Genomic DNA, 26939 nt, shown 5'->3' with positions numbered 1-26939 from the left:
AACGTGGGACGAAATCCCCGCAGCGATTTGGGGGCCGCAAAGATCGTGCATGCCGGAGGATTCGGTCACAGTCGCGTTCGCGTCATTTGGTGGGAGTCGGCCACGTCGGCCCAGCGAGCGAGGCCCAGAAGGTCAGAGGCCGGCGGATCCAGGTTATAGTGGGCTTCTACGCCTCAACTGTGCAGTTCCTAAGCGGACATCTGAATCAGCCGGTGTACAAGTCGGGCGGGGACACAAGTGCATTAGTGCAGGCCGGTGAGGGACGTGACGCTAAGGAGCCTGAGACACTGGCAGCTGTCGGCGAATCCTGGACTGGGTAGGTGTGATAGATAGCGTAAAAGAAATGCATGGCGATGACATCTGGTGTCTGTTGAGTGGCATTGCCAGTTCGGAGGTTTACGATGCTTACCATGCCAACCACGCTCGGTAAGTGTTCGCGACGGCTGGACGCTTGACGTGTTTAGGCGGCTTTCGGACTGGACCTAGAGGTCTTTGTTATCCAGCTGGATGGGTCTTGCAGTGAGCTCTGGGACCCGTGAGAGTGCGCAACGCGCAGCCGTGGACGAAGGCTCGCGGATCCCGTGCAGTAGCGCGTCGTTGCGGCGCTTAGAGCAGCCCCTGGTACCGCGTGTGATTGGGGAGATACAGCCAAGCGGGCGGCAGGGCTAAGCAGGGGGCCCGCCTGCTGGGGCCGCGAGCAGGTGGAGTAGGCGGCGGAGGAGGAGAGGTTCAGGGTGTGGACAACATCGCACATCTCACCTCGTCTCCACGCGAGCCAGGCGCGCATCCGCAGTCAGTCAGTCGGATCGGCGAAACGAAACGCAGCTGCATCCTCCACAGACCGCGCCTTGCGTCTTAGCAGCCGGCTGCTATTTCCCTCTACCTCAGACGTCGCTGCCGGCCGCTGCCCCAACGCTCCTTCCTACGCCGCGCATCCTGCCTGCGTTCAGCCTTGCGACCAGAGAGCCTCCGCTGCGCCCTCGACCAGCGGCCGCTTTGGAGACCGCGAGGGCCATACAAAGGGCTCTCATCACGGCGCTGTCTCGCCGTGCACAGAGTGCCTGAGGGGACGCGCATCGAGTGATGGCCACCGCGACGCAGCTCATGCCGTCTCCTACCACCAACGGCCTGAAGTCCTCGTTCAGCCCGTACACCGACTCGCCCTCCTCGCCAGCTCCCTTCTCCCAGGTCTTCTCCAACAGGTGCGCCGTCCACAAGGCATTGATAACGCAGCGCTAACGGAAACGGCAAGGTCCTCGAATGCCTCGGACCATCTGCAGCCCCCGCCGAGTCCCTATCCCTCCACTGTGGACCCCTCACCAGTCGACAGCAATGGAACCAGCGGAACTGAGGTACATAAGGCTGGGGCCAGGGCAGAAGACAGCGCTGACGGGACATGCAGATCGAGGATGACGCGCAGGTGAACCAACCTAGCGATGATGAGGGAAGCGACATCCACATCAAGTCGCCTCTGGACGACATCATCAGCCCTGTGAGCTTCGAGAGCCAGGCCAAGGTACGCCTCCCTGCAGGATGATCATATATTATGTGTGGATGCAGCTAACAGCGTGCAGCCTTCGCGACTAGACACCTCACTGCCTGTGCGGTTGCGCGCCGACTCGGACGATGCACCGCAGTCGGTCATTCATGCGCCCACCAACTTCAAAACATTTGTACGTGTCGCGTAGTTGTGGTTGCACCACATGGGCGCTAACACGACAAACAACAGAATCGGTCGAGCGTGTCTGTCCCATCATCGAATGAGACGACCTCCGATAACACTGCTGTGGTGTCTCCACAAACACCAGAAGCAAACATGATCCCCGACGAGAAGGTCCGTCGTGCACATGTAGCTCTGTCCCGGATTGTGATGGCTGAACGTCCACAGCATTCGTCTACTTATACACACCCAATTGATACTGCCGTTCCTTCCTCTGCCGCGCCAGACCGTTCCACGCCACGCGCCCAGACGCGTCAAGACTACGAAGATGATGGCAAACGACGCAGTGCCCGCGTCAGCGTTAGCCTTGCAGGTTCGTCCCCAACATCTGTCCGATTTTCAAAGCTTAATTCTGTAGACATTGCCGAAACGGAAGACATCAGCATATCGGAGACAGCCTCGAGTTCCACATTCGAGAACGACGAGAGCCCGGATGGCGATGTACAAAAGCCCGAATCACCGCTCGCTACCATGGCCGCAAGCGCAGGCACTCAAACCATGGGCGAAGTTCTGCACGGCATCAACGAATCTGAAAAGGAAATCGCAGCCCTCCGCAATGCTTTGCACGAGTGCTGGACCCTGTGTAACACCCTGGCGAAGCTTAGCCAGACCCACCGCCAGAAAATGTTTTACTATTCCGGTTCCCACGGCCAAGTCCAAGAACACGCATGGAGAACTTGTTGGCGCCTTTGCCAAAGGCTATACGAGAGTCGAGACGAGGATCCGACTACCCAAATCAAGCCGACTCTGGAACTTTGCCGCGACTTCTGCCAGGCCCTGTTCGACGTGCGCCAACGCGGCGATGAAGCTGCGGATTCAGTGCTGAGAGTGAGCTTCGAACTTAATAATCACTTGTACAATGCACACGACCGCAACTTGCCGGAGGCATTTCAAGAGCGCACTTTGGAATTTTATCTGACCCTGTGTCATCGATTGATGAAGCAAAGGACATCGCTTCCCGAGGAGACCGATGCACTACTACATGCTTGCTGGTCTTTGGCCGAGATGCTGTTCAGCATCCGTCAGAACAGCCGCGACAACAAGCCAGCCGACGAAGAGATTTTTGGATCGGCGATCCAAGCATGCTGGGAGTTGTGTGACCTTTTCCGAGAAGGGTGGACACAGGTACGACCGGAACGTGGAACACCCCGCCCGTCGCAGTACACGTTCACTGCCGCCCCCGCTTCTGTCGCACACTCGCAAACTACCTATTCCGATACGTCTGGCCGATCGTCAAGCCTCAACGAATCTTACCACTCCGCCGTGTCGATGGGAAAACAGCTCCTCATGCACCCCGAAACACCTACCACGATATTCGACGAGCGAGAAGAATTCTCACCTGCGGAAGAGCCTAACGTCCCGAACATCCTGATTCTCGGCCCAGAAGCAGGGCAAACGCGAACACATGACCGTTGGTCGTCTTCGTCCTCGAATCTCTCCACTTACTCGGACACTTCCCAATCCATTCACAGCTCCTCTACAGCCACAGCGGGTCGGGAAGACCCCAATCTTATTCGCCTCAAAGGTCTCATCGTCAAAGCCGCAATCAACACAGGATACTCGCGGCAAAACCCCCTCCCTGACTTCGTTCGGTCCCTACCCTCAAACAGCTTCGGATCCCTGCCTTGGCAAAGTGCTCTTTTCGAGCACTACAAGCACCTCGTTCTCACCGATCCCACACTTCGCAACATCCACACGCAGCCTCTTCGAAGGCTAACCGCAATCGAGATTGGCAGAGCGGTTCAGTGGATGGCGCGAAGCAAGAGCTTCAGCTGGATGTCCGATCTCTACCGCTTTGTGTTCGGCGCTTTCCCAGAGGATGCCGGGCAACGCAATCTCATCATTAATGCGTAATGTGTGACGCAGCGCAGCATCTGTTTGTTATTTCGCTTCGACATTTCGACTTCTATTCGAAGACTTGGGTTTTTCCGGTGTTGGTCATTCGTGCGATATACCCCATTTTACATTCTTTCAGGCGCGCAAAATCGGCGGTGTTGTAAACAAGGGTCGAGGTGTAGCTGAGACATACGCGGCCTACCACTTGTATATATGATGACCTTTATATGTGACGATTACGCTAAACTTTGGACATTTTTGAGTCAATAAAACCGCCTTGAAAGCCGTCATACCATACTTGAAACTTGTGATAGCCCTCCTAGATAGCAGTAGTAACATCTACGAAGGAAAGGCGCTCACCTGTAGTTCGCCAATGGCTTCTCGTTTGCAACTTCCCTAAACTGCGCTCGCTTACGTCATACGTGCTGCATGGCTAGCGCGTTCAACTGCGCGCCAGCGCCGCTCTTCCTCGCGGCGTGTCGCATGCTGCAACTATAAATTATTTTACATGGCATCGTCTCGTACGTCAATATACGTCGCCATGGCTGCTATTAACTAACGTTTAGACAGCAGAGCAAGTCCTGCAGAAGGCGGCAGAGGACGGTTCGCTCGATGCGTAGGTGCCCCTCCGACCGCTGTCGCATCGTAGAGCGAAATCACTAAAACCATTCGTAGAGCGGACTGGCCCAACACGCTCAAGTATATTCTTGACCGCCTAGACGAGGTAAAACCACGGTTGAGCATCGTCTAATCTCGTCCGCTTGCTAATGCTAGCCAGATAATCGCCGATTTCCCCAAGCCTCCCGATTCTGCCTCAGCCTCCGCCCCGACTACACCCTCAAAACAACAGCCGCAAGCCTCTAGCCAGGATTCGCAGTCAGGCGACAAGGAAAATGCAGCGCCCAAGACAACATCTCGCCCTCCGGTGCCAGCCTTCACGAATTCGGACTTTCAAGATCTGCCGCCAGAGACGATAACTTTCTATTCATCGATACGGAATGCTTTGTCGACCAATTTCCCCAATGGCGCACCCCACACGATTCAAAGGCTTGCAGAGCTTATCCTCGAACCAAAAAGACGGTACAGGTTCCTCTCACCGTACCTCCGCGCGCTCGACCGCGTAGTCTCCGTTTCCTCGCCCAACACCGTCTTTCCCCTCCCTCAGGCTGTCCTCCCAACGGCAACCGGCCTTTTCAATGGAACAACATCTACAAACTCAGCTCAGGCGTCCCTCGGCTCTGATGAGTCTCTCGGTGGAGCATTGCTTACGCCAATACCGTGGCTACAGAATCGTGGCCAAAACGAGCTCATATCTGAGAGCACCGAGATGGTCGATGGGCCAAATGGTGCCGGCAGGATAGAGACGGTCACAGTGGGCATGCTGAGCGGTACCAATGGCAATAACGGGGCGCCACAAGCTACATCACCGACAAGTTCGAATGGAGTGTCACAGATTGCGTCCTCACATCCTGATGGGGAGACACTGCCATCCACAGGCCCTGTCACGCAAGGCGAGATACTACGTCAAGAGCAGGAAGCTGGCATTGTCCTCAACAACCCGCATTCACTTACGGCGAACCCCGCCCGGACTACGGTAGGGGAGGCCGACGGAGGAGGCACGGTCATGGAGACCGTTGAAGGGGAGGAAGAGCAGCCACATGCGCGCGGTCCCGAGCTCATCGGCATGGAAGATACAGGGCCGCAGAATCAATCCGCACACCTGGACATTGAGGGCGCGGTCGGCCGGCCGAGCATCGAGCGTTCGAGCAGAAGCCCACAGCCCGTCCCTGAACCCATAGACGAAGAGATGAAAGAAGACGATTCAAAACCAGAGCCTGATAAAAGAAGCGGGGAAAAGGAGGAGGATAAAGACGGCGACGCCGAGATGAAGTCCGATGAGTAGTCTTTCTCCAACAGGCACGCCGATGACGGTCACTCCAATGGACTGCTTTCAGCCCAGATGCGGTGGAGTCAGGGTGCGGGAACGCCAATATTCCATCGTCGTAGGTGGCGCACTCAAGAAATAAGTCGTTATCATTAGTAGGGTGGTTATGGTAGCGTCGAGGTATACCTTTTTTCTCTTGCTTAAACGACGTTTCCCGCTGTCCTACACAGTACGTTTCCCACGCCACGACACAATGAACAATTCTGCGCGAGGGTTGCGCAAGTAACACACATAGTGCCCAGCGCACTGCCGATCGTCTCACCGGCTTTTGAGTGATATTACATACTGCATGACTTTTCTGCCAAGACCTGGGGTGCAGGTGCACGAGATTGGCATTTTACAATCTCGCTTTAGATTGGGTGGTTGCTTCCGGCAGAAAGGAAGCTGGAGCATACAACAGGTCGGTATATGAAGTTTTTTGGTGCAACCTCACAGTAGCCGACGACCGTGCTACAATGATGTAACTTGTGACTCATGAGGGGTTTGGATGGCGGTGATTTCGGTGGTGAGTGTGAATTAGCATTCCAGGCATGGTGAATACGCTGCCATGACGACAACAGTTGTATGAGAGCACTCGAAAGACAGTGAACGTCGAAAGAACCTCAATCACTCCAGAATGCATGCTTCTCATGGCTAAATCCTACCAGCGCCGTTACAATAGACGATCATGTTATGTACTTACGGAAGCTTCAATCCAGGACGATCGCGCTTCATATTGGGTATACCAATACTGACCGCAGCATCAGAACCTTCTTCCATCTGGTTGTCATCTCAATTCTAAACTCAACCCCGGGAACATCGATCATCATTCGCCATATGCACGTGTCCAGACCTCATTCACGGCAGATGGACAGGCTTGCATCCGGATCGCAATACCCCAGCACCACCCTCTGGCCAGCCGTGCTATACAAGAGCAGGATGACTCGGAGGAACCTTCCGAACAAGGGATCCAGTGATCTAATTATACGATAATCTCATTCAAGGTACTATGCACCTTGCGAGGGGTGAATGTGAAGGACTAGGGTTTATGCTAGCAAGTGTGTCTACAGTAGTATAAAGCAGGATTGTGCTAAAAAGGGGGTTACTGCCTTGGAGAACCCTCAGCCGAGTGAGCAACACACCACACAGCATGGCCGGCCACGCGGTCATCAGCCTCCTCACGGCGTTGTGCCTGTTCTCAAGCGCGTCGGCATTCCCATTTTTGAAGCGGCAGTCGTTGTCTATCGACGATATCCAGAAGCAGGCCCTCAACAATGCGTACAAAGTCCTCGATGGCACGCTCTCCGATGGCATAACACGCACGTCTACCTGCAACAAGAACACCGTGTCCGTGCGAAAGGAATAGTGCGTGCACCCGTGTTCCAGTTCGTCTGATTATGTTGAAAAACAAACGTCATTGACAGACTACGCAGTGGTGACCTCGTCAAAGAAGAAAAACTCGAGTACATCCGCGCCGTCAACTGCATCCGCAAACAACCTAGCAAACTCCCCGCTGGCAAATTCCCCGGTGCGAAGTCCCGCTACGATGACTTCGTCGTTGTCCACATGAATATGACGCCTTCTGTGCACTCGACTGCGAACTTTATGCATTGGCACAGGTACTATATCTGGTGTGTCCCTTCCTCTCTACCTCTCACCCTCTTGCACATCAATACATCAACATGCCATGGTCTTGCTGATGTTGATGGAAACAGGGCCTACGAAACCGCCCTCAAAACCGAATGTTCTTTCAATGGCGCCCAGCCCTACTGGAACTGGGGCAAGTACACCGACCTGCCTCAATCCCCCATCTTCGACGGCGGCGAGACCTCACTGGGCGGAAACGGCGACTACGTGCAACACGCTGGCGGTCTTATGGGGCGCCCCTTCCCAGCGGGTAATGGTGGAGGCTGCGTGACGAAAGGACCGCTTGGAAAGTACGTTCCCTCTCTCCCTTCTTCCATGATCTGGGCTCTCGTCGATTGATGTGCTGACTTGAGATGCGTGGTAGTCTGACAATATCGTTGGGACCTTTGATGAATACCATGGACCCCAAACTAAACATCAAGCCCAACCCCTCTCGCGACGGGTACGGTGATAACACGCGCTGTCTGAGGCGCGACGTGAATAACAACCTCGTCACGGTCTCTCTCACACCCACCGAACTCGCCTCCCACATCACGTCTAACTCTGCTATCGGCAAATTCCAGGATACCGTGCAGAACGATCAAGGGAGTAAGATGGCGATTCATAGCTCAGGGCATTACAGTATTTTTGGTGATCCAGGCGGTGATATATTTGTGAGCCCCGGGGAACCCGTATTTTGGCTGCATCATGGGCAGTTGGACAGACATTGGTGGATGTGGGCGAACTATTTGGCGGATCAGGTCAAGGCGAGGACCAGCATGTATGAAGGTAAGTCACTGTCCTCTTAAAATGTATCTGGGAACTAGTGTGGAGTGCGATTAGGGCTTGGAGAAGAGCGCTAATCTCTGTGGTGTAGGTGGTACGAACTGGATGAATCCAAACTCGGCAAAGGGCAAGTCGACGGATAGGCAGTGGCTCAATGTAGTCGCTCCAGCCGGACAGGACGGGATCTCGAGTGATCAGCTTTTCTCGACAACTGCGGGACCGTTTTGTTATGTTTATGCGTAGAGAAGGCGGGCCTGTCGAGTGGAGGAGGGATAAGACCAGGCGAGAGGTATTACCGAGTAGACAATGAACAGATGGTGCAAAATTGGAGAAGAGAGAAAAGACTACCAACTGCATCAGCCATTAAACTGTTAAACATTGAGCCGTCGTTTGGCTCTCAAGGTCAGCTTGTTTGTACCCCGTTTTCGCTTTATACGAAGAACGAAACTGGATACTCCAGCTGTTCGGCTGGATCGTACAAGTGGGGACGGGATGAGCTGTCCCACTCCAGCGAGAGCTCGGGGTTGAAATCAGAGCCAACCAGCCAACCTGGCCACGAAGCTACAGCTGCCAAGAAATGCAGTGGCGCCCGTAAAGATAATTGCTGCGCCATAGCCGCTGCCATATGCAAAAGCTGCATGTCGCCACGAGATGCCTCGAATGAGGGCTTCACTCAACGGGCCACTGGCAATGCTACCGATACCCTTCCCAGCCGCGAGGGTCGCGAAGACCAGGCCTGGGTCCTTTATATTCCCCTGCTTTTGCACCTCCTTCATGACTCCAGACCATGTGCATGGCCAAGAACACGCAAATAGACCATAGAGTATGCTGAAGACGTAAAGCATCGGTAGGTTATACGAGCAACCCCAGAAGCAAAGCACCGAGATGATCGTACCAATCGACGAAATGAAGACGCCGATGCTGAAGTGATATCGATCCATCAAAGCTCCCATTCCGACACACCCCACGCAAGCCGCTCCATTCAACAGGATTATCGTCAGACCGCTGAGAAAGTGGTTTGCGCCGAGCAGACGTGCGTGGGATGGCAAGTAAACGAAAGGAATGAAGTAACCGAGCGCCTCAATGATGTTGCCAGTCTGCGCAATGAGGAACACTGGAGAAACACAGTGGGACAGCGACAAGCCCCAGCGGCTGGACCTGGAGTTGGGTGGCACGTGAAGACGTGGTTTGAAGAACAGAAGCATGGGCGCAGTGAGAAGGAACATGAATATGGCGCAGACTCGTAGTGTGGTCTGGTATCCGTACGTCGACAGGAGCCACTCGATGAGGAGCGGAAAAGCGACTCCAGCAAATGCCGACCCGGCCTACCCGCAACTTAAGTTTTTCTTTCCGAAAGAGTTGGGGATACCCAGATGCAACTCACCAGCACAATGCCATACGCGAGGCTCAGTCTTTGGTCGAACCACTCCGGCAAGTACTGCAAGAGCGGCTATGTTATGTCAGACTTTCGTCATTGCTTGCATTGTAGCACGCACCGTCCAAGCGAAGCCGCCTCCGATAGCGTAGACAACGCCTTGAGTCGCAATGAGTTGCGGAACGCTGGTCGAGAAAGAGCCGAGTCCAAGGGCAAGACACATGACGCAGACGCCGCATACACTCATCCACCGTCGCATGCTCGGCCAGGCTCTGTTGATGGCGTAAATGATAGGCATCTCCAAGTACATGATGCCCATCGCGCATGTTCCAACGACGGCAATGCTTTGCGACCCAGCAAACGGAGCATGGGTGGTATAGTAATCCTGGAAAACCCCGAATACGCTTGGGAAGCCCCAGATGAGCGCTTCGAGCATGACCGCGCTGGCGAGAAAGAGCCATGCATCTTTTCCGTGGTCTAATGCAGGCAGACTGTGGTCATCTGCAGGCGACTCGTGGTCGGCTGCAGGAAGTTGAAAGGAGAAGTGGATCTCATCATGTTGGGTCGCACGCAGACCCGTCTTCTCGCCCGAGGTTTTGGAATGTAATGAGTGCTGTCCTGTCTCCGAAGCCATGGCTGCTTTCGTGTCTAAAATTTAACGATGAGGGATGCTGTGGCAGGACAAGGAGGAGAATTTCAAGTCAAGATAAAGGCGACACTGCCAGATAGTCGCCTCGACGACCGTTTCATCCGGTGAATGCTCATGCTGCGGTGCTAATCCTCCGCCCCAGTTTGCGGGCAAGCGGCGCAAGATACAGTAGCGGAAGCAGTACATTGCGAAGCCATCCCATGGAGTACCATTCAAGACCGTGGCAAGTATTTTAAGGCTTCCAACCAGGGAAAGAGCCCCGATCGTCGGCCAGGTACCGAATCCAATGGTAAGGTTAATTTCCTCCTCGACTTCCTGCGGGAGCGGCTCTCTGATATGACGAGGTAGGCACGTCAGTTCGAGCCCCGGTAGCGCTTACTTCCCCCCTGTAAATGGTATGCAGTGTTCGCAGAAAATCACAAGCCTCTGCCAATAGACCTCCGTACTCGATGCCTTCAACATCTAGTGCTCTCTCCGGAATCTTTGCACAAATCAGCACATCACGACAGTTTCATACTGCTTGGTGCCCTGCATGCTTGTCAGGATCGAGCTGCGAGTGTTGTTCAGTTGTTTGATAAACGGAACATCGACGGAAGGACCTTCGTATCTTGACAAGAGCATCTAAATATTCCCGTGAGGATTTGTCATTAGTGTGGGTGACCGGCCTCGAAGGACGAGCGATCATAGCGACCAATCAGAAACAGTGGTAAACGACGAAGCACACGCTGACCATGAACGAGGACCAACTGTACAGCGAGCGAAAGCTCAAGCCAAAGGCCATTCGTCTTGACGAACTTGCCTCGCTGCTTGCCAACGATGACTGTGTGAAGGTTGCAGGAATCGATATTGATGGCGTCCTGCGCGGCAAGTTGATGAGCAAGGACAAGTTTCTGTGCATCGCGCAGGAGGGATTTGGGTTCGCAAGTGTGTTGTTTGCATGGGACCTCCAGGATCAAATGTTGGCAACATCCTCAACTAGACGAACAAGGAAGTAACCTCTCGCAGATACACCGAGGGTCCACTCATTAGCCATGCCCAGAATGGCTACAATGATCTGTTGGCCGTACCAGACCTGCGTAGCTTTCGAAGAATACCATGGGAAGACGATGTCCCCTTCTTTCTCGTGAACTTCCTGGACCCAAAGACCAAGGAGAGCATCAGCGGGTGTCCCCGCAGTCTGTTGAAGCGCATTGCACAGAAAGTTGGCGCAACGGGGGTTACAGCAATGGCAGGAGGTGAGGATATCCGAAAATACATGAACCGGCAGCGGCAACTTTTTGCTGAACACCACGTCTAGTGGAATACGAGTTTAGCCATTTTCAGTTGCCTGAGGCCGGTGTTGCCACCCATATGAGCGTCTCCGACAAGCCCAAACCGCTCGAGGAAGGCAAGTTTGGGTACAGTATCGCACGCCCCGTTCACAACAAGGCCTACTATTACGATATCTTCAAGACTTGCGGAAGATTTCAGTGTCCTCTTGAAGGATGGCATGCCGAAGTTGGGCCAGGAATGTATGAGGCAGTACGTATTTACACCGGTTGCGCTAGAACCACAGACTAAGATTTTGGTAGGCGTTGGCTTTCGACGAAATCTGCGAAATGGCTGATCGGGCGGCGCTCTTTAAGTAAGTCGATCCTTTTGGGAGAACGCTATTGACGTGCTCCACAGGCTGGCTGTGAAATCAGTTGCGATCAAGCACTCGATTAAACCGTCCTTCATGGCCAAACCAATTGCCAATTCGCCGGGCTGCAGCAGCCACGTCCACATATCTCTCATGGATAGGAGGCTAGGATCTGACAAAAACTTGCTGTTTCGTGCAGCTCCTGACGAGAACGTGCCCATGAAGGCACTGAGAGACCTCTCAGACATAGGCAGACATTTCCTAGCAGGCATTTTGATGTCGCTGCCAAGCATACTGCCGCTGCTCGCTCCAACCGTTAATAGCTACAAGCGACTTGTGGAGAATATGTGGGCGCCTGTGACGGTGTCCTGGGGCCTCGAACACCGCGCGGCGAGTGTGCGTGTTATCATGCCGCCAACCTGCGCCCCCGAAGCCACAAGATTTGAGGTCCGAGTGCCAAGTGCAGATTCAAATGGAGCGCTCGTTCTGGCTGCAATTTTCGCAGCTGGATGGTATGGTGTAACGGAAAAGCTGGACGTTGACCTATTACCTCTGGATGCAAGCACGGCAGACCCAGGCAAGCGCCTTGCTAGGAACTTGCGAGAAGCGACGGACGCGATGTCAGCAAAGGATTCGATTGCAAGAAAGCTTTTTGGCGACGAATTCGTGGATCACTACGCCGGCTCGAGGTACCACGAATGCAAGCTGTGGGAAGAAGCAGTGACAGACTGGGAGGTCAAGCGATATCTCGAGATAGTGTAGCATGTCGTGCTGCTTTTTACTGGGTCGGTTTCAACGCTGAGTTCAAGCGCCTGGGTTTTCGATCCGTAGCGATAGGAAGAGACACCATTGTGTCAATTGTCTCGTGGTGATTGAAGCGGTTGTGAGTCCTTCTCCTGGTCGTGCTGGAACAAGCGTCGGAAGGTTATCTCTCCTGGCACATCATGTATGCCCTCAATCCACATGACACTCATGAGCCGCTTGTTGGCCTCCTTCCAAGTTGGTATGTGCTCACGCACTGTGGCAATAAAGCGTTGCGTAAGCCAGTCATTGCGAAATCCTGACAGTGAGCCTGCAGCTACCACCGCAATCCAGAATTCTAAAGCGAGGCGGTCCTTCTCCTTATAGTCATCATCCTGGTCTAGGAGCTTCCACGTGTACTTGAGGCGCGTCTCCAAGTAAGTAGCGCGAAATTGAACGGAAGGGAAGTTCATCGCATGTGAATGGAAAGCCAGCATAGCTAGTCGCATGCATTCGGAAAATGTATCATCAATTTGACCTTCCAGACGTAACAGGCGTGATTGTACAGAATTCAGTATCGGCTGGAACGTGTCGCCAGTGTGTCTTTTTTTCGTGTCTACACCTTGGTTGAGCAGCCGTACTGCATGTTGCATGTCTTGGAACACAGCAACTAGTCGCTCATCAACAATAAATCTGGTGGCCGAGAGACTGCTCTTCCTGGGATCCACGATTCGATTGTTAGGGAACACCCTTGTCCAAGATGTGAAGGCAGGTAGAAAGAAGGGATGTTCGCCTGACATCAAGGTCCACGTGAGATCAATGCTATGGGTAGGTCAGTCTAGGAAGATTGGAGGGAGTAGAGTACTTACTGATTGATTCTAAAGTGGAGCATCGGTCGATCAAGAAGGAAAGCAATACCACCTCTTAGTTGCACGATCTTGCAAAGGCCTGAAAGATGTGTTCTCAGGCCAACACGATCACCCAAGGCACATGCCAAGATGGAGAGCGTGAGAACCACATTGAGCGTTGAATCTTGCAGATGGGTATCTTCTTCGCTCAATCTGCTGTTCAGAATAGTAATAGTACGGTGGAGGTGATACCACATTTTATTGCCAGGTTCTTTCTTTGAGAGTCGATTGGCATCGTCCACCATGGCTGCCGAAGTAAGTACCGACTGCAGGAACGCAATGTCTTGTTGCAACCACTCAAAGCAAGCGGCGTCCCAAAGGGTAAAGTCAATGCATCGTTCCAACGGAGGCTTTCCTTGCTCTAATTTCTTGAAGGAGAATACTGAAATGGTTAGCGACACGTCGATCGCCTTTCGAAAGGCTACGCGCACTCTTGTATAGAAGTTCTTGAGAATCGCCACCTAGCTTCTCTGCGAACGGGACAAGCTGCAGGTCGTGAGGAGGCGGGGATGGGAGGCTTGCACACGCCGCAGCCTCTTTCTCTAGCAATGCAAGACGTTTAGCTTCCCTGCGAGAGCGGCGTGAATCTGGACGTTTATTCTTGTCCTTGGCAGCCCGGCTCCGGATGCGCAGCCTGTCTGCGGGCAATGCTCGACCAGCAGGGTCCATGGACACGAACTCGAACATTGTGTGGGAAGTTCACAAACCAGAGCGACTTCCCAAAACATTGCGTTGCTGGAGACAATCACAGGGGAACAGGATGCGGACGAGCAGTCGGCATCTTCGCAGGTCGTAGCAGCTGAAAAGGGTTGCATCAGCGGGCGTACTCGTACTGACGGCGGGCAAGTCTGACCACAGTGGCTTCCGTTTTGGGACTAGGCGACCCCTAGCGTCCAACACCCCTTCGGCAAGAGCACCGACAGTGGCTCAATGGCTCGTGGACACAGTCAGCGACTATACACCAGACGCGCGCCTGAGGGATTCTGCATACAGGTATCCGGCCTGGTCTAAAACAGCAAACGCCGTGGTTGAGCGTGGCATCCATACCTGCATTGGCATTTTGATATTCGTCCGATGGATCTATACAAATTGATTTGTTCATGGGATGCCATGGGCTCCATTGGCATGCTATCGCTTTGCTCCAAATAGTTCAAAATGGGATCCATTACACTCAAACCTAATCTTTCCCTGCTGAGGGTCATATCGAAGGCGCGGCAAAGAGATCGGCCTGCGGGACCATTGCCATCTCTCACAGGACAAACGGTCGTTCTTACTGGTGGTAGCAGTGGATTCGGCCTTGCAACAGCCGGAATTCTCCCATCACTCGGGGTTACACGTCTGATACTAGGTGTACGTTCGACGCAAAGAGGCGAAGAGGCGGCAAAGCCAATAAGAAGCGCAAGCCCTGGCTGCAACATTGAAACATGGGAGCTGGACATGCTTTCGTACGAGTCTGTGCAGGCTTTTGCGCACCGTTGCGCAGGGCTTCCGAACCTGGACGTTGCTATTCTCAACGCCGGAGTTACGAAGCTCGAGTATGTCAAACTAAATGACCAGTACATGTTATATACACTCTAATGATAGATAGATTTGCGAAGTCTCCTTCAACTGGGCACGAGGAAACGATACAAGTCAATTACCTTTCCACCGCACTCCTCTCTATACTTTTGTTACCGACCCTCATGGCGAAGAGCCCCCTCAACCTCACCTGGTCGCTTGACTATTGTTGGCTCTTCACAGGGTTATAGCTCCAGATTCACTGAGCGTACCGCGATTCCGTTGCTCAACGAATTCGATAAAGAATGGTCGGGCATCACAGTGGGTTCAGAAAGATACAGCACGTCGAAAACCTTGGTGCAAATGCTTGTCCATAAGTTGAGCCAATTAGTCCCATCCTCCGAGGTCACAATCAACAACTTCTGCCCTGGCTTCAGCGCATACACAGCGCTCGGACGTGAAGTACCCAAGGGCGCGCCTAGAATCCTCATGGGTATCATGCAGGCTGTTCTAGGTCGAACGGCTGAGCAGGGTGCTTGGACGTACATTGATGCAGCTGCTATCAAAGGCGAGGAGTCTCACGGCTCGTTCGTGTTCGGTTGGGATATGTTCCCGTAAGTTGCTTGCACGAGGTTTGCAGTTAACGTATACTCATGAGTGCGTAGTTTTCACCCTTTGATGTACACTAAAGAGGGAGAGGAAGTAATGGAACGACTCTGGAGCGAGACACTGGCAGATCAAGAAGCCTTTGGCGTCCGGGAGGCACTCGAAGCTATCGAACGATTGTGAGGGGGTATTACAATTGTTCCGCGACGCTAGCTTTACCTCTGGTAGACTAATGTTACTTCATTCGTTTTTCTTTGTTCATCATTTTGCATTCCTCCTTATCAGCAATGAGACGGCACCAACCCCGATAGTCACCAGAAGCGCAACCCATCTGATCAAACCTTTCTTCACCATTCGCTCAGCTAGCGCGTCGATCGCCTTCCCATCATTGATGTTGGGGAACGGCACATCAGGCACTTCCTCCCCAAGTGCTTTGCACAATGGTTCCCATCCCTCCTTTACATTAAAAAGACTAATCGTTCGGAGGGTACAATCTGTTTCAGCATTTCGATGTGCCGATGGTAAGACTGGACCGTCACAGGCTCGCGCTCGTCATAGAGATGCCCCCCATTGTTTTCGCAGTACATTGATGTAAGAGGGGAAATGGCGCATCCCTAAGATGTCAACGGCTTTGCCAAGAACGTTTAGTCAAACGCAGATGAGCAAGGTACATACCAGGAAGAGGAAGTAAGACCACACCGAGAAACCACAGCGTTGCCGCATTGGCTACAGTGTCCATGCTCTTAACCCAGGCATCCGGGTCTCGTACGGTACAAATGACTTTGGCATCCGGATACAGCTCCAGCATCTCCTTCACCAATCCTGCGGCTGGCATGTCCGTCACTGCTGCGTAGCCTTCGAGACGTGCCGCAAGCAGGGTGTTCACTGCGTGCCCATCAGCAACCTAACCTGGTGGAGATTCTAGGACATATACCAAGCTTCTCCTCCGATGCATCCTTGGGCGGCCAATGCGACAAAAGTTTGATCCATGACTTGATTTCGTGGGGTGGCGCTAAGGTAGCTTGTGTGCCACCGTGGTACACTGGTCCTTTTAGAATGATGCGCAGCGCTTCGCTGAAAGAAGCTGTTCCTGTGCGTGGAAGGCCTGCGCCGATGACTTGCAATTCGGTGCCTGGTACGGGGACTGACGGTTGGTTGCCCATTCTAGAGGAGTATGAGACTGCGAAAGCAAAAGGTTGGAAGAAGACATCATGTATCGCGCTTTGATGTCGAGTGTTGTCGATGAACCTACAAGCTTTGCACCCTGCATCCTTTTGCCCTAATCCAGTATGCGCTATACTCTTCATACGAGCAATGTCCACCTACTGGGGCTAGACTTGTCAGCTCACTACATACGCCCTGCATGAAACACAACCGGCTCACAAGGCAACGGCAAAAATTGCAGCAGCGAATCGACACATATGCATGGACTGGTAGACGTTCCGCAACTTGACGTATGTTAGGTGCAAGAGGAACTTGGCCCCAATTCGGCTACATCGGAAGGGATAAGATTACGCGAGACTGATGCTACCTCTAGACATAGTTGCCTGGCCTGGAGGATGGATTGTAGCATGTTTGCAGGATTTAGATCGGTAATGATTTGTTTCGCTCGTGAAGATTGTCTGGTTATCCATCGCTTTTCTAACATCTTATCTAGATCCTAGAAATTTGAAACGGCATCTTTCTGGTAAGGAGTATTGCACAGGTTAAGAGGTATGCAACTCGACTAGAATTGTCGACAGTGATCCTAAAAAGTGACTTTGCATGTCTAGCATTGTCACAAAACTCACCCTTTGAAACAAATGCGCACTTCACGTCTTGAGTTTGAGTTGTCGTGCCTGTATGACGTACGCGATCCACTTTTCGTAAGGCATTTGCCCGCCTTGCCAAGCATTGTGCGACCTTCTACAGCTAGAGACCCCGCTTTTGATAGCCTACCTCCGAGCATCCATCACGAACCACTACTCGGCTCAAGATGATGAACGTAATGCCCATTACTGCATGGCAGGCTACGTATAACACCACCAGTGTAAGTCTACCGTAGGTATTTAACCTGTGGAATGTCGACATAGTTCCTTTCAGATGCCCATATCAACAATTACATCCGCATTTGATTCTCTTAGACATGAAGTTCTCTATCATCTCTGGTCTGTGGTATCTTTGTATCGGCTTTGTCTCCAGCCAAGCTAGTCCGAACTACACATCACCGCTTGGTGTAGAGGTGTACAACCCGGACCAGTCCTTCACCGTGAGCGGACCCTGGAGTCTAATGACCAAAGCCGGGAACACTTTATACATCTCTGGCAAGTATACCAATTTTCCCTTTTCCAAGATCATACTCACTGTTGTTAAGGTATGCGCGGCTTCTACCCTACCAACACGACGCTCGCCCCAGTCGGTATGCCACGCGTCCAGCAAGCCTTCTCCAACATGGAGCAGCTCGCTAAACTTGGCGGTGCTAATCTTGTAAGCTAAATGACGTCCGAACATGCATCGTTGGACTAAACACGCGTAGACCGACTGCATCAGGCTGACAGTCTTTGTAACGGACATGTATCGTTGGAGACCGCTCGTAAACAACGTGACGCAAGAGCTTTGGAAGAACGTGGCACCCAATTATCCTGCGAGAACGATCTTAGAGGTCCAGCGATTGAATGATGATGATATCGTGGAGATAGAAGGGACGTTTCATCTGGGAGAACGATCAACATGACAAAACCGGGCTAGGCCCCCAGCCAACACGGCTCTCCGATTAGTTCCTGCGCATGAATTCCTAATCGCCACAGTAGATCATGCTTCAGGACACTGCTCCAACACTCATCATGATGACCGGAGCGGTCGCGTCATGTTTCTGCATAGATAGAACGTTGTGGAAGTCTTGGATTAAATAGAGGCTTAGACGTTCGTTTCGTTGATGAAATCGCTGCCGAACCAGGCTACCGTTGTCTCCTATTCTTGTCGAACCAGGTTCCCGGATAATTCGATGGCTGCCGTACCAAGCGACCGAATTCCTTTCATGGAGGCGCAGATCCCGAATTGAGCTGCCGCCCGGGGCAGCAATCTACTGCCCCACCGGCTATAGTTACAGCCTCGTTGTAAGTGCGAATCGCTAAACAAATTCTCGCTTTCCACCATTGACAGTCAAACCTTTGTATTCTCTTGACATTGAGTTTAGCTGGATCTAAAGCATTTCGGGTCGCATTTAACGTCCTTCCAAAGTGACTTTAACACAGATCCTTATTTGCCAAAGCATCCGGCGTCAATGAAGTTTGGCAGCATGCACGTGGTATCTTCCGTTCTAGCACGTCCAGAGTCTGTGACGAGGCTGAAAGCATGTTTAAAAAGCCACTGGATGTCCTTTTGCAACATTCGAAGACAGACAATATCCGCATCCTATTTGCTTGCGCGCGAAGTCTTTGACATTTTCAATTCATAACATGAAAGTACTAGAGCACGTTCTCGGCCTGTCGGCCTGCACTGGGGCAGTCTTTGGAGCTTTGACGCAGGTGACTGGCTTCGGCACAAATCCCACGAACATACAGATGTACCTCTCTGTCCCAGCCAAAGTTGCTTCAAATCCAGCCATCATTGTTGCTGTACGTATCATCGCTCCCTCAATCATAAAATGAAACGTAAGCTAAGGGGCCTTGAAGCTGCATCCTTGCCTTGGCAGCGCTTCTCAATGGTACAGTGGCACCAAGTTGCCGTCGTACTCGGAAAGTCAAGGCTTCATCCTCATTTATCCCCAAACAACAAAGTACTCTAATTGCTGGGATGTCAACAATGCCGGATCTCTTACCCATGGGGGCAATGGGGATGCCCTCGGCATCATCAGCATGGTCAACTACACACTCACCAAGTACAACGGCGACAAGGCAAAGGTCTACGTCATGGGCGGCTCTTCTGGTGCAATGATGACCAACGGTACGCAATGTCGGGGTACAAAGTGGGTGTTCATGCTGGCGGTTGTCTAAGACTCCGAGGGTTACAACTCTAAGTCTGAAAGTGTCAGACATGAGCAGCTGGCCAGAACACCTACTTCACCCACTTTCCTGATTGCTGAACATCACACTGACTTTGCACCCCCACCTTTAGTTATGGTGGGCTCCTATCCGGATGTTTTCGAAGCTGGCGCAGCCTATTCCGGTACCGCTTTCGGCTGTTTTGCAGGCTCCAAAGGTGACCCTACGCCTATGGGCTCAAACCAAACCTGTGCCCAAGGGCTCACTCATACCCCGGCACAGTGGGCTCAATTCGTGTATAACGCCTATCCTGGCTACACTGGAAAACGGCCACGCTTCCTGGTCGCCCATGGTCTAGCTGACTCACTCGTTCGTCCGACGTGCGGATACGAGCAGCTCAAGCAGTGGTCCACGGTCCTTGGCGTTACGAACACGGCCAACCAGACTGGAAGTTCCGTGGACGAAGGCGCAGCGTACACGAAGATGATCTACGGTGATTCAAACAAATTGGTAGGATATTTTGGACAGGGCGTAGGGCACATTGCACCTCCAGTAGAGCCTGTACTGCTCAAGTTTTTCGGTATCACATCTTAGGTACTCAAGTAGCATTTGCAAGCTGTAGTCAATCTCATAAACTAAGTCAGTAAAACCTTTTTGACGCACTCCAGAAGCGTACGAGAAGTAGAATACTCTCGGCTATTGAGTCGATCTCTTATGGCGTCCCCTAAACTTTTCCCAATCCCGACCAATATAATCTTCGAGTAGCACGGTATTCGTAACAGACACTATCACGTTCACCTCACAATACTACATCTGCTCGACACCTTCTCCTGCAGATCACTTGGAGACCCATCCAGTGTCGGACCGATATTATCAAGAACTTGCGTTTCACCATCGTCCTTTCGGCTTCTAGAAGTCCCTGTCTGTGAGGCTCGTGGAAAACGTTTGTACATGTCCAGAGGAGAGTTCATGATTGTGGTTCGAACTCTGTTACTGAATGTCACAGGCCAGAACTCGGAACTGTAGGATTTGACTGACGAAACTCACATCTCTTACGGTGTCGCTGAAACACTTTCTCATTACCGACAGTTAGAATCATTGTTTTTAGCTTTTTTCCCTTCCCGACACCGCCGAGGGAGTTCGCGTCGGTGCCCAGGTGAGATCGGAGACACACTCGAGTCCCTCGTTCTCCGAACGCGCCAGCAGCCTTCGTGTAAACACTCCTATAATGACGTCACCGCACTGATCTCATAAGATTGTCATAGTATCCTTGCAGTGGGATCCTTTCGCGTGGAAAATGGGCAGATGTTCGATCTGCTGAGCATGGCTCATAGTGATCCAAGCACTAAATTTTGTTCTGAATTAAAACTTCTCCCTCTGCAGCACTAGGGTTTTCACTGGATTAGCATGCACAATTCCTTCACTTGGACCGAGTAAAGGTGGGCCTAGATCGGCCTGAGCATTGACGAACATCTTTGTAGGACTCTCTGGGACTAACTTCTGGAAAAGTGACCGAGAAGTCTAAATCTTGATGGTGTGAACTAAAGCTACCATGCTGCTTGTCTTGTGAATAAGCCACTCGCCGATGATCTCCCCGTACATTCTGATTAGTTTCTACGCCGCCATGAGGCGTATTTATATCCCCTCTTCAAGAACAATCATTAACTGTGCTACGAAATACTGTGGTTGGTTTGAAAGTCACAGCAAGCATAGGTCTCCGGCTTTATATGAGTATGAGCCGATCAGTTAGATGGTAGTTATCACTCCATGATTGCTCAAGTTTCGATGGCGATTTTGCTTGGCTTATTCTGAGCGCAATTTGTTGTGTGCAAAGTAGATAGCATATTAAAACTCAGTTTCAGTATCTTGCACACTGACAGAAGCTAACCTATTGCGCCCAGCACCGCTTCAGATATGTTACGCCCCCGCTCCATCCGGATGCGTGGGATCTATCCATTTCACTGTCTCTGGTCTCTCTACGGGCTCCAGTCCCGGTAGATTAATTGCAACGGCCTCGCTATCGCTGCGCATCAACACACATTCTAGCTTCTCGTTGTCATTGGCATTGATCTCCTGGTGCGGCACGTACGGGGGCACGAAGATGAAATCCCCAGGCCCAGCCTCAGCTGTGAACTCAAGCTTTTCTCCCCACCGCATCCTTGCCTTGCCTTTCAGTACGTAGATGACCGATTCCAGGTGGCCGTGGTGGTGTGCTCCGGTTTTGGCGCCGGCGTGAATGTGCACTGTGCCAGCCCATAGTTTCTGCGCACCCACACGTGCGAAGTTTATTGCGGCTGCGCGATCCATGCCTGGTGTCATGTGTTGGCCTCCTACAGGCTCGAGGGAGTCTGCTGGAATCACACGGACGCCGGTTGTTTTCCAGGCATCTTCTGGGCCCGAATGGTGGTGCTCTTGATCGTGGTAATGGTCATGGCCCGATGGGGTCGGTGTTGATGATAGTTCTGATGTCATTATCGATGTTGTCGATGTGTGTTTATTCGAAACGGATTCTCTGGTTGTGAGGTCGGTTAATATGATGCTGCCCGGTAATGCAGACCTGACGATCCGATTGAAATAGCTGTGTGGTGGACAAGGTATAGAGTGAAATACTGATCAGAATTTGCTGCCAATAGTGAGCGTGTAGACATTGCAACAGATCCATGAAGTCTTGCGTGCTTGCCATGTGGATCCCGATCAGGTGTTCCGTAGTCCAAAGTGGGGCGGGTGCGGGGAACTGCAGCCTCGGATCATTTAGCAACCTCTTCGAGCAGAGTCCAACACCACGATTCAGAACATGGGATAAGCGATCACCTCTTCCCCAAGCAGTTGAAGACGGTATCGGCAGAGAAGTCTAGCAACATATCCTGGAATAGGTGCTCAGTGGATGAACGTAGCAGTGCTGGTTCTTGCTACACATCCTTAATCACAGTGTGGGCTTTACACACAACTTTAAGTGCAAGCAATACCAATCAGCCAAGAACATGCATTCTTCAAGATTGGGCCCTAATATACCTAGGGTTCAAAGTCCTCGTGCTCTTCATCATCGGTGGGTAGATAAGCTACGTTATAGCGTGACTTCTTCGACGCACGCTTCCGACAATCATTTGTCGTTTAGGGCGGTTTCGCTGCAGCCTTAGTCTTCACCAGCGTCTTCCTAGCTTAACGTGCCCTTTTTCTAGTCGCAGCTACACCTTTAGCTATAAGGATACTAGAAACTATATCTTCTTGCGTACGTGCACCTCGTCCTAGCTAACTAGCCTTATAAGAACTAGACCTAGTTCTATAGTTTTAGCCCGATAGAATAGCAGTCTCCATATCTATTATCTCTTTTTAGGTGGGACTGCCTCCGCTATTCGACTCGAGATCTCGCAGGGACGTAGTACCGTTATGGTCTGAGACAACGGGAGACGCCAGATTTGGATGTAGTTCGGGACTTGCCTCACATTCTGCGAAGGCCTCTTTATCCGCTCCCCCATTCTCAATCCGACGAGACATCTTCATAATCGCAGTTGAACGTTTAGTTGTGAGAACATGATGAGCCAGATCTGGACCGCTGTTGCGCTGGTGGGTGTTGGGTTGAGTGCGGTCGCGTTGAATGCCATTATGTTGAAGATCGCTATGGTATAGAAGATCGCCAATTTGACGATCAGGAGGTCCTTGGGCTGTCGTATGGTCACTCTTTGTGTCGGGGTGCTCGGGGATCGTTTGCTCTGTCTGTCGCGACAGCGAGGCTTCAGGGAAAGCTGCGACAGGTGGCTTTCCGAACTTCAGTAGTTTTTTGCCCAGTAGATAAAAGACAAGTTTACGGGTAAACTTCCCCCTACGTTGACTGAAGAATCCCTTCCCATAAGGGGGTTTGAAATTCTGCCATTCTAGCTGATTCTCTATCGCTCGGGCGGCTTGAGGCACCGATGTCCATGGAGATGGTACTGGTATGAAGAGTAGCCGATTTGCTTCACTCAACTTCTGCTTTAATTCTCCGAGATCAGTGCTGAATGATGCTACACATGAACAAAATATCGTTGATCGGCTCCTTGCTGCGCGCTGCGGGTGGCATCCTGCTCAATACCGGCCAACGAGTCTGTAAGCGAATGCAGTGTAGTTGTCAGTCGTCGCCCTCTTCGGTTGAAGGAGCCACAAATGATGACGCGCTCCGGGGTGGAGCAGGTACGTGTTGGCGGAGGGAAAGATGAAGTGCCCCCGCCTGCGCCTGCCCCATGTGTATACATGTCATCTGCCCAACTGCAGCCGCAGAGTTTCATCCCTAACTTGACCTTCGCGTCTTGTCCACCGAACGATTGGCCTTCGCGTCAAGACCTTCGCGTTGCTGTTGGGTATTAATGGTTGGTGGGAGAGATGGGCTGCAGGGGCGTGATGGCTTGGTGGATGCGGTGGTTGTATCGCGATGGTGTGAAGAGTTCAAACGCCTGTCTGTGGAACTTACCAGCTTGCTCTTCTGAATCCATGTCGGCCAGTGTGTGGTCGATCTAATAGCATGTAGCCGCGCTGCTATTACCATAATAGTAGCAGTGACTTTGTAATCTAAAGCTTCTGTTCCTTCACCTCGTTGTCTTAAGCAATTCGAGTAATACACTCCTCATGTGTAAGCTTTCTACTACACTATAGGCTTAGGATGGGGCGTTGTTGCTAATGAGTGTGGAAGACTGGCGTCCTTCTGGCGGAAGGCGCGTCTCTGCACCTAGTACCTAGTGCCGTCCCTTAGCCGTCCTTCTTCCACCTCACTTAAGTGCGACAAGCCTCTCTATCCTCTATCTCGAATTGATCCGAACGACCAAGCCCGACATGCGCAAGCGGACATACGACGAGCTAGTCGAGTACGATTCGCCCGAGTCATCGGAGTACGACTTCGGTGGTGACACGTCGCCTGACGATGATGACGAATACGGCGATATCAGCTCCATCGATCACGAGTCCCTAGACGGAGATAACATCCGTAATGATGACGCCGAAGATTCTGAGATTGTTAGGACAACACACCCGTCAAGGGACGACCGACCAGACTCCCGACTATACACAGGGTTGGAGCCATTAGTGGTCAACGAGGAGCTCTGTCTTGAGACTGGGTGTATGAAATTGAATGGCGTCTACTTTGTATTAGTATAATACATGTGGCCGTAGTTGTATGTCAAACATACAATGCACGTGTTCTGTTCATTATCTGTTGCATAACCACTCTTGTCTAGGCCCTCTTTGATATTCATTGACAGTAACCTGATGATTGGGATGTCGCAGCGTTACTTTACACCACTCCGAAGAGTCGTACGTAGGAAGGAGAACACACGTGTTGTGGTATTCCACGCATTATTTGCAAACGTCTTTCTTCGGGAATGGCTTCACCTCATGGGCCAGCCAGTAGACGCAGTGCACCCTGGCTTACCACCAAGAAGGCCACTGCTGGAAGTTGGCGTCACCGACTTCGACATCAACGATGGAAGCTCCTACACACAGGGCACAATGATGCCTGAGAAGCAAGGCCTTGTCATTGATCTCACTCGACAGTTCTACGCGTTCAAACCACAGCTCAGGAAGCTTTACGAGGGGCGATCCACTGCCAAAAATTGGCCACCTGAGGAGCGTACTGCCCACGATCTCGCCGAGATGAAAAGCATGGCCGTGTTAGCGCGAGCCACCCAATAACGTCTGTAACCCGATGTAGTTACTAACCGATGCGCCGTGAAGATGCGAAGTGCGATACCTGTAGGACTCGAATAGGACAACGGCCAGCCCTTTGCTCTTGCGCGCCCCCACTGGGGGATCTTGATGCGGTATACTGGAGGGGACACTGCTCTTCTACACGTTGTGTTATTTTTGCACGGGTCCAACCCACACTGTGACTCCACCGCAAACAAAGGAGACTAGTACAAGACAAAGCGTTGTCGTCCGGAGGAACTGTATTTAGTATTCCTTTCGCCAAAATCAACACAAAGTTTAAGGATCAGCCACTACTATTATCGTTTGCGAAAAGAATGCCCCCACCCGACCATGGTACAGATCCCCAGCTTTTATCAATTGTATGATACATTCACTCTATTACTGGCTAGATCTTGTTGAATGCTAGCTAGATCTGTTGAATAGCAAGATCTAGTTGTAGTAGACGTTAAAATAGGGCACCAAGCTATCAAAATAGATGTACCAACGCATTTTAACTAATCGTTAAGTAGATATGTACTATGAGTAATACAATTAATTAAAATAGGGAGCTGTACCATGGTAGGGGTGGGGGCATTCTTTTCGCAAAGCACCGATATCTTGCGTCGACGTTGATCGTAAAGTACCTGACCAATACCTAAAGAAAGGCGATCCGCACTTATTTTCCTATCAAGACGAGTGGATTGGACGGAGATTCCAACATTGTTGGGCCTTTGCTACCCGAACTGAGAATTTGGATATTACAATACCAGTATCATTGTTAGCGCACCGCGGCGCGTCTCCCTATACAAGGACATCGATAAATGGGAGCTATTCACATGAATAGACTACCTTGCCAACCTCATCAGACAGAATTGTGGCCGCATTGTGTCCCAGGCGGTTTCGCTTAACAGCATGGTACCTTTTGGCCTTTTGAGGATGGACGATCTTGAGTTTGTTCCGTATACGCTCTCCGCAGTTCGGGCACCTCGCGCGCTCTCCCCCCAGGAGAGCAGACCTACATCCTTAGGCCGTCCTATGAATGGCGTAAGAACATGTGGCTTCTCGCTTGCTTGTCCGTTCCCCACAATGCCATCCTCGCTTTACTGCGCCCTTTGTCGGATCATTATCGCATGCGCCGCGATCCGGGATCACGATCTTCGGGCATCGCGCGCTGAGCTGCAGAAAAAGACAGACATGGCACCTGGGAGATCAACGATGCAATAGACAGATTTCCCAGCATATCATTACACAGTATGCCCATGCGGAAGTCTCAGTATTCTAAGAGCGTCAAAACTACTCAACTTGATCATCAACTTGATCGTAGGCGTCTTGTATATCAGTTTGCTATCTATAAGTTTATTTGGCAAGGCCAATACTAAACCGCTAAGTAAGCATAATGGAAGGTCTCAGTACGTTAGATGCGGCGCTCTTTGCGTCCATCAGAACATTTGTTTATGTGATTGATGTCGAAGTCTAATCATTCAGCTTGCTGACTCATTCAATCGACTATAGATCACTGCGCGAAATACAATTAAAAACGAACAAACTTAGGATCCCAGATGGCGCTTGAAATCCATCTGAGAGGCTCAAACAATCAAAATAAGGGATATCTTGGTATGGTTACCTACATCGGTCTTCAATATATCCAAAAAGAGTTCAAGGCCTGTCAATGCCGAACTCGACATGCTGACTATGGGCCGACGACGGCAAGGCGGTTAAGACCCACGAAGGCTTGGAAACATAGTATGCGCCCTACCAATTATGTTTCGTTTCCTACGCCCTTCGGTAATGTATGCATCTAGCTTATTTCCTCTTTCGGTCCGAGGTCGACCTTTCAAATTAGCAATTCACTGCCACGATGATTCTCCGCCAGGGCCTTGTCCTCAAGATGATAAAGCGGTCCTCAGATCAGCCCTTCAAATGGTTACGACCGAGAGCCCCAACCTACATAGACTTACCAAGTGAGAAAACGTTAGAGCTAAATATTGCGATTCGCAGTCGCCTTTACACGCGTCGAAATTCACATGATAAGACGA

The 26939-nt window shown here is 51.6% G+C and overlaps 11 protein-coding genes across 11 annotated transcripts; 8 read left to right on the top strand and 3 right to left on the bottom strand.

Moving 5' to 3' along the window:
- Positions 1-1104: 1104 nt before the first annotated feature.
- N0V89_002795 (uncharacterized protein) lies at positions 1105-3574 on the top strand (the record flags this gene model as incomplete). Its single annotated transcript, XM_056211601.1, has 7 exons — positions 1105-1202; positions 1253-1352; positions 1403-1516; positions 1575-1673; positions 1730-1834; positions 1889-2033; positions 2079-3574. The coding sequence occupies 7 exons, from the start codon at positions 1105-1107 to the stop codon at positions 3572-3574; spliced, it is 2157 nt and encodes a 718-aa protein (XP_056075074.1).
- A 490-nt stretch (positions 3575-4064) lies between these two features.
- N0V89_002794 (uncharacterized protein) lies at positions 4065-5459 on the top strand (the record flags this gene model as incomplete). Its single annotated transcript, XM_056211600.1, has 4 exons — positions 4065-4077; positions 4127-4172; positions 4232-4280; positions 4335-5459. The coding sequence occupies 4 exons, from the start codon at positions 4065-4067 to the stop codon at positions 5457-5459; spliced, it is 1233 nt and encodes a 410-aa protein (XP_056075073.1).
- A 1171-nt stretch (positions 5460-6630) lies between these two features.
- On the top strand, positions 6631-7915 carry N0V89_002793 (uncharacterized protein; the record flags this gene model as incomplete). Its single annotated transcript, XM_056211599.1, has 3 exons — positions 6631-6827; positions 6905-7417; positions 7492-7915. 3 exons carry the CDS (start codon positions 6631-6633, stop codon positions 7913-7915), a joined length of 1134 nt encoding a protein of 377 aa, XP_056075072.1.
- Positions 7916-10647: 2732 nt separating this feature from the next.
- On the top strand, positions 10648-12299 carry N0V89_002792 (uncharacterized protein; the record flags this gene model as incomplete). The annotated part of the gene is made up of 5 exons (XM_056211598.1): positions 10648-10874; positions 10922-11151; positions 11214-11437; positions 11488-11540; positions 11585-12299. 5 exons carry the CDS (start codon positions 10648-10650, stop codon positions 12297-12299), a joined length of 1449 nt encoding a protein of 482 aa, XP_056075071.1.
- A 92-nt stretch (positions 12300-12391) lies between these two features.
- Positions 12392-13873, bottom strand: N0V89_002791 (uncharacterized protein; the record flags this gene model as incomplete). Its single annotated transcript, XM_056211597.1, has 3 exons — positions 12392-13100; positions 13148-13568; positions 13618-13873. 3 exons carry the CDS (start codon positions 13871-13873, stop codon positions 12392-12394), a joined length of 1386 nt encoding a protein of 461 aa, XP_056075070.1.
- Positions 13874-15046: 1173 nt separating this feature from the next.
- N0V89_002790 (uncharacterized protein) lies at positions 15047-15472 on the top strand (the record flags this gene model as incomplete). The annotated part of the gene is made up of 2 exons (XM_056211596.1): positions 15047-15297; positions 15349-15472. The coding sequence occupies 2 exons, from the start codon at positions 15047-15049 to the stop codon at positions 15470-15472; spliced, it is 375 nt and encodes a 124-aa protein (XP_056075069.1).
- Positions 15473-15841: 369 nt separating this feature from the next.
- N0V89_002789 (uncharacterized protein) lies at positions 15842-16452 on the bottom strand (the record flags this gene model as incomplete). The annotated part of the gene is made up of 3 exons (XM_056211595.1): positions 15842-15903; positions 15965-16174; positions 16224-16452. The coding sequence occupies 3 exons, from the start codon at positions 16450-16452 to the stop codon at positions 15842-15844; spliced, it is 501 nt and encodes a 166-aa protein (XP_056075068.1).
- A 2479-nt stretch (positions 16453-18931) lies between these two features.
- Positions 18932-19263, top strand: FAE1A (Feruloyl esterase B; the record flags this gene model as incomplete). The annotated part of the gene is made up of 1 exon (XM_056211594.1): positions 18932-19263. A coding segment is annotated over one exon (332 nt), but the record flags the coding sequence as incomplete, so codon positions are not given.
- A 123-nt stretch (positions 19264-19386) lies between these two features.
- N0V89_002787 (uncharacterized protein) lies at positions 19387-19936 on the top strand (the record flags this gene model as incomplete). The annotated part of the gene is made up of 2 exons (XM_056211593.1): positions 19387-19831; positions 19920-19936. The coding sequence occupies 2 exons, from the start codon at positions 19387-19389 to the stop codon at positions 19934-19936; spliced, it is 462 nt and encodes a 153-aa protein (XP_056075066.1).
- A 1232-nt stretch (positions 19937-21168) lies between these two features.
- Positions 21169-21723, bottom strand: N0V89_002786 (uncharacterized protein; the record flags this gene model as incomplete). Its single annotated transcript, XM_056211592.1, has 1 exon — positions 21169-21723. The coding sequence occupies one exon, from the start codon at positions 21721-21723 to the stop codon at positions 21169-21171; it is 555 nt and encodes a 184-aa protein (XP_056075065.1).
- A 1668-nt stretch (positions 21724-23391) lies between these two features.
- N0V89_002785 (uncharacterized protein) lies at positions 23392-24909 on the top strand (the record flags this gene model as incomplete). Its single annotated transcript, XM_056211591.1, has 3 exons — positions 23392-23418; positions 24049-24337; positions 24626-24909. The coding sequence occupies 3 exons, from the start codon at positions 23392-23394 to the stop codon at positions 24907-24909; spliced, it is 600 nt and encodes a 199-aa protein (XP_056075064.1).
- Positions 24910-26939: the final 2030 nt, after the last annotated feature.

This window comes from Didymosphaeria variabile, assembly GCF_027946475.1.
Source record: "Didymosphaeria variabile strain IMI 356815 chromosome Unknown scaffold_2, whole genome shotgun sequence".
Lineage (NCBI taxonomy): Eukaryota > Fungi > Ascomycota > Dothideomycetes > Pleosporales > Didymosphaeriaceae > Didymosphaeria > Didymosphaeria variabile.
Note: the sequence above shows the minus strand (reverse complement) of the source record. Positions and strands in the feature narration are given on the sequence as shown.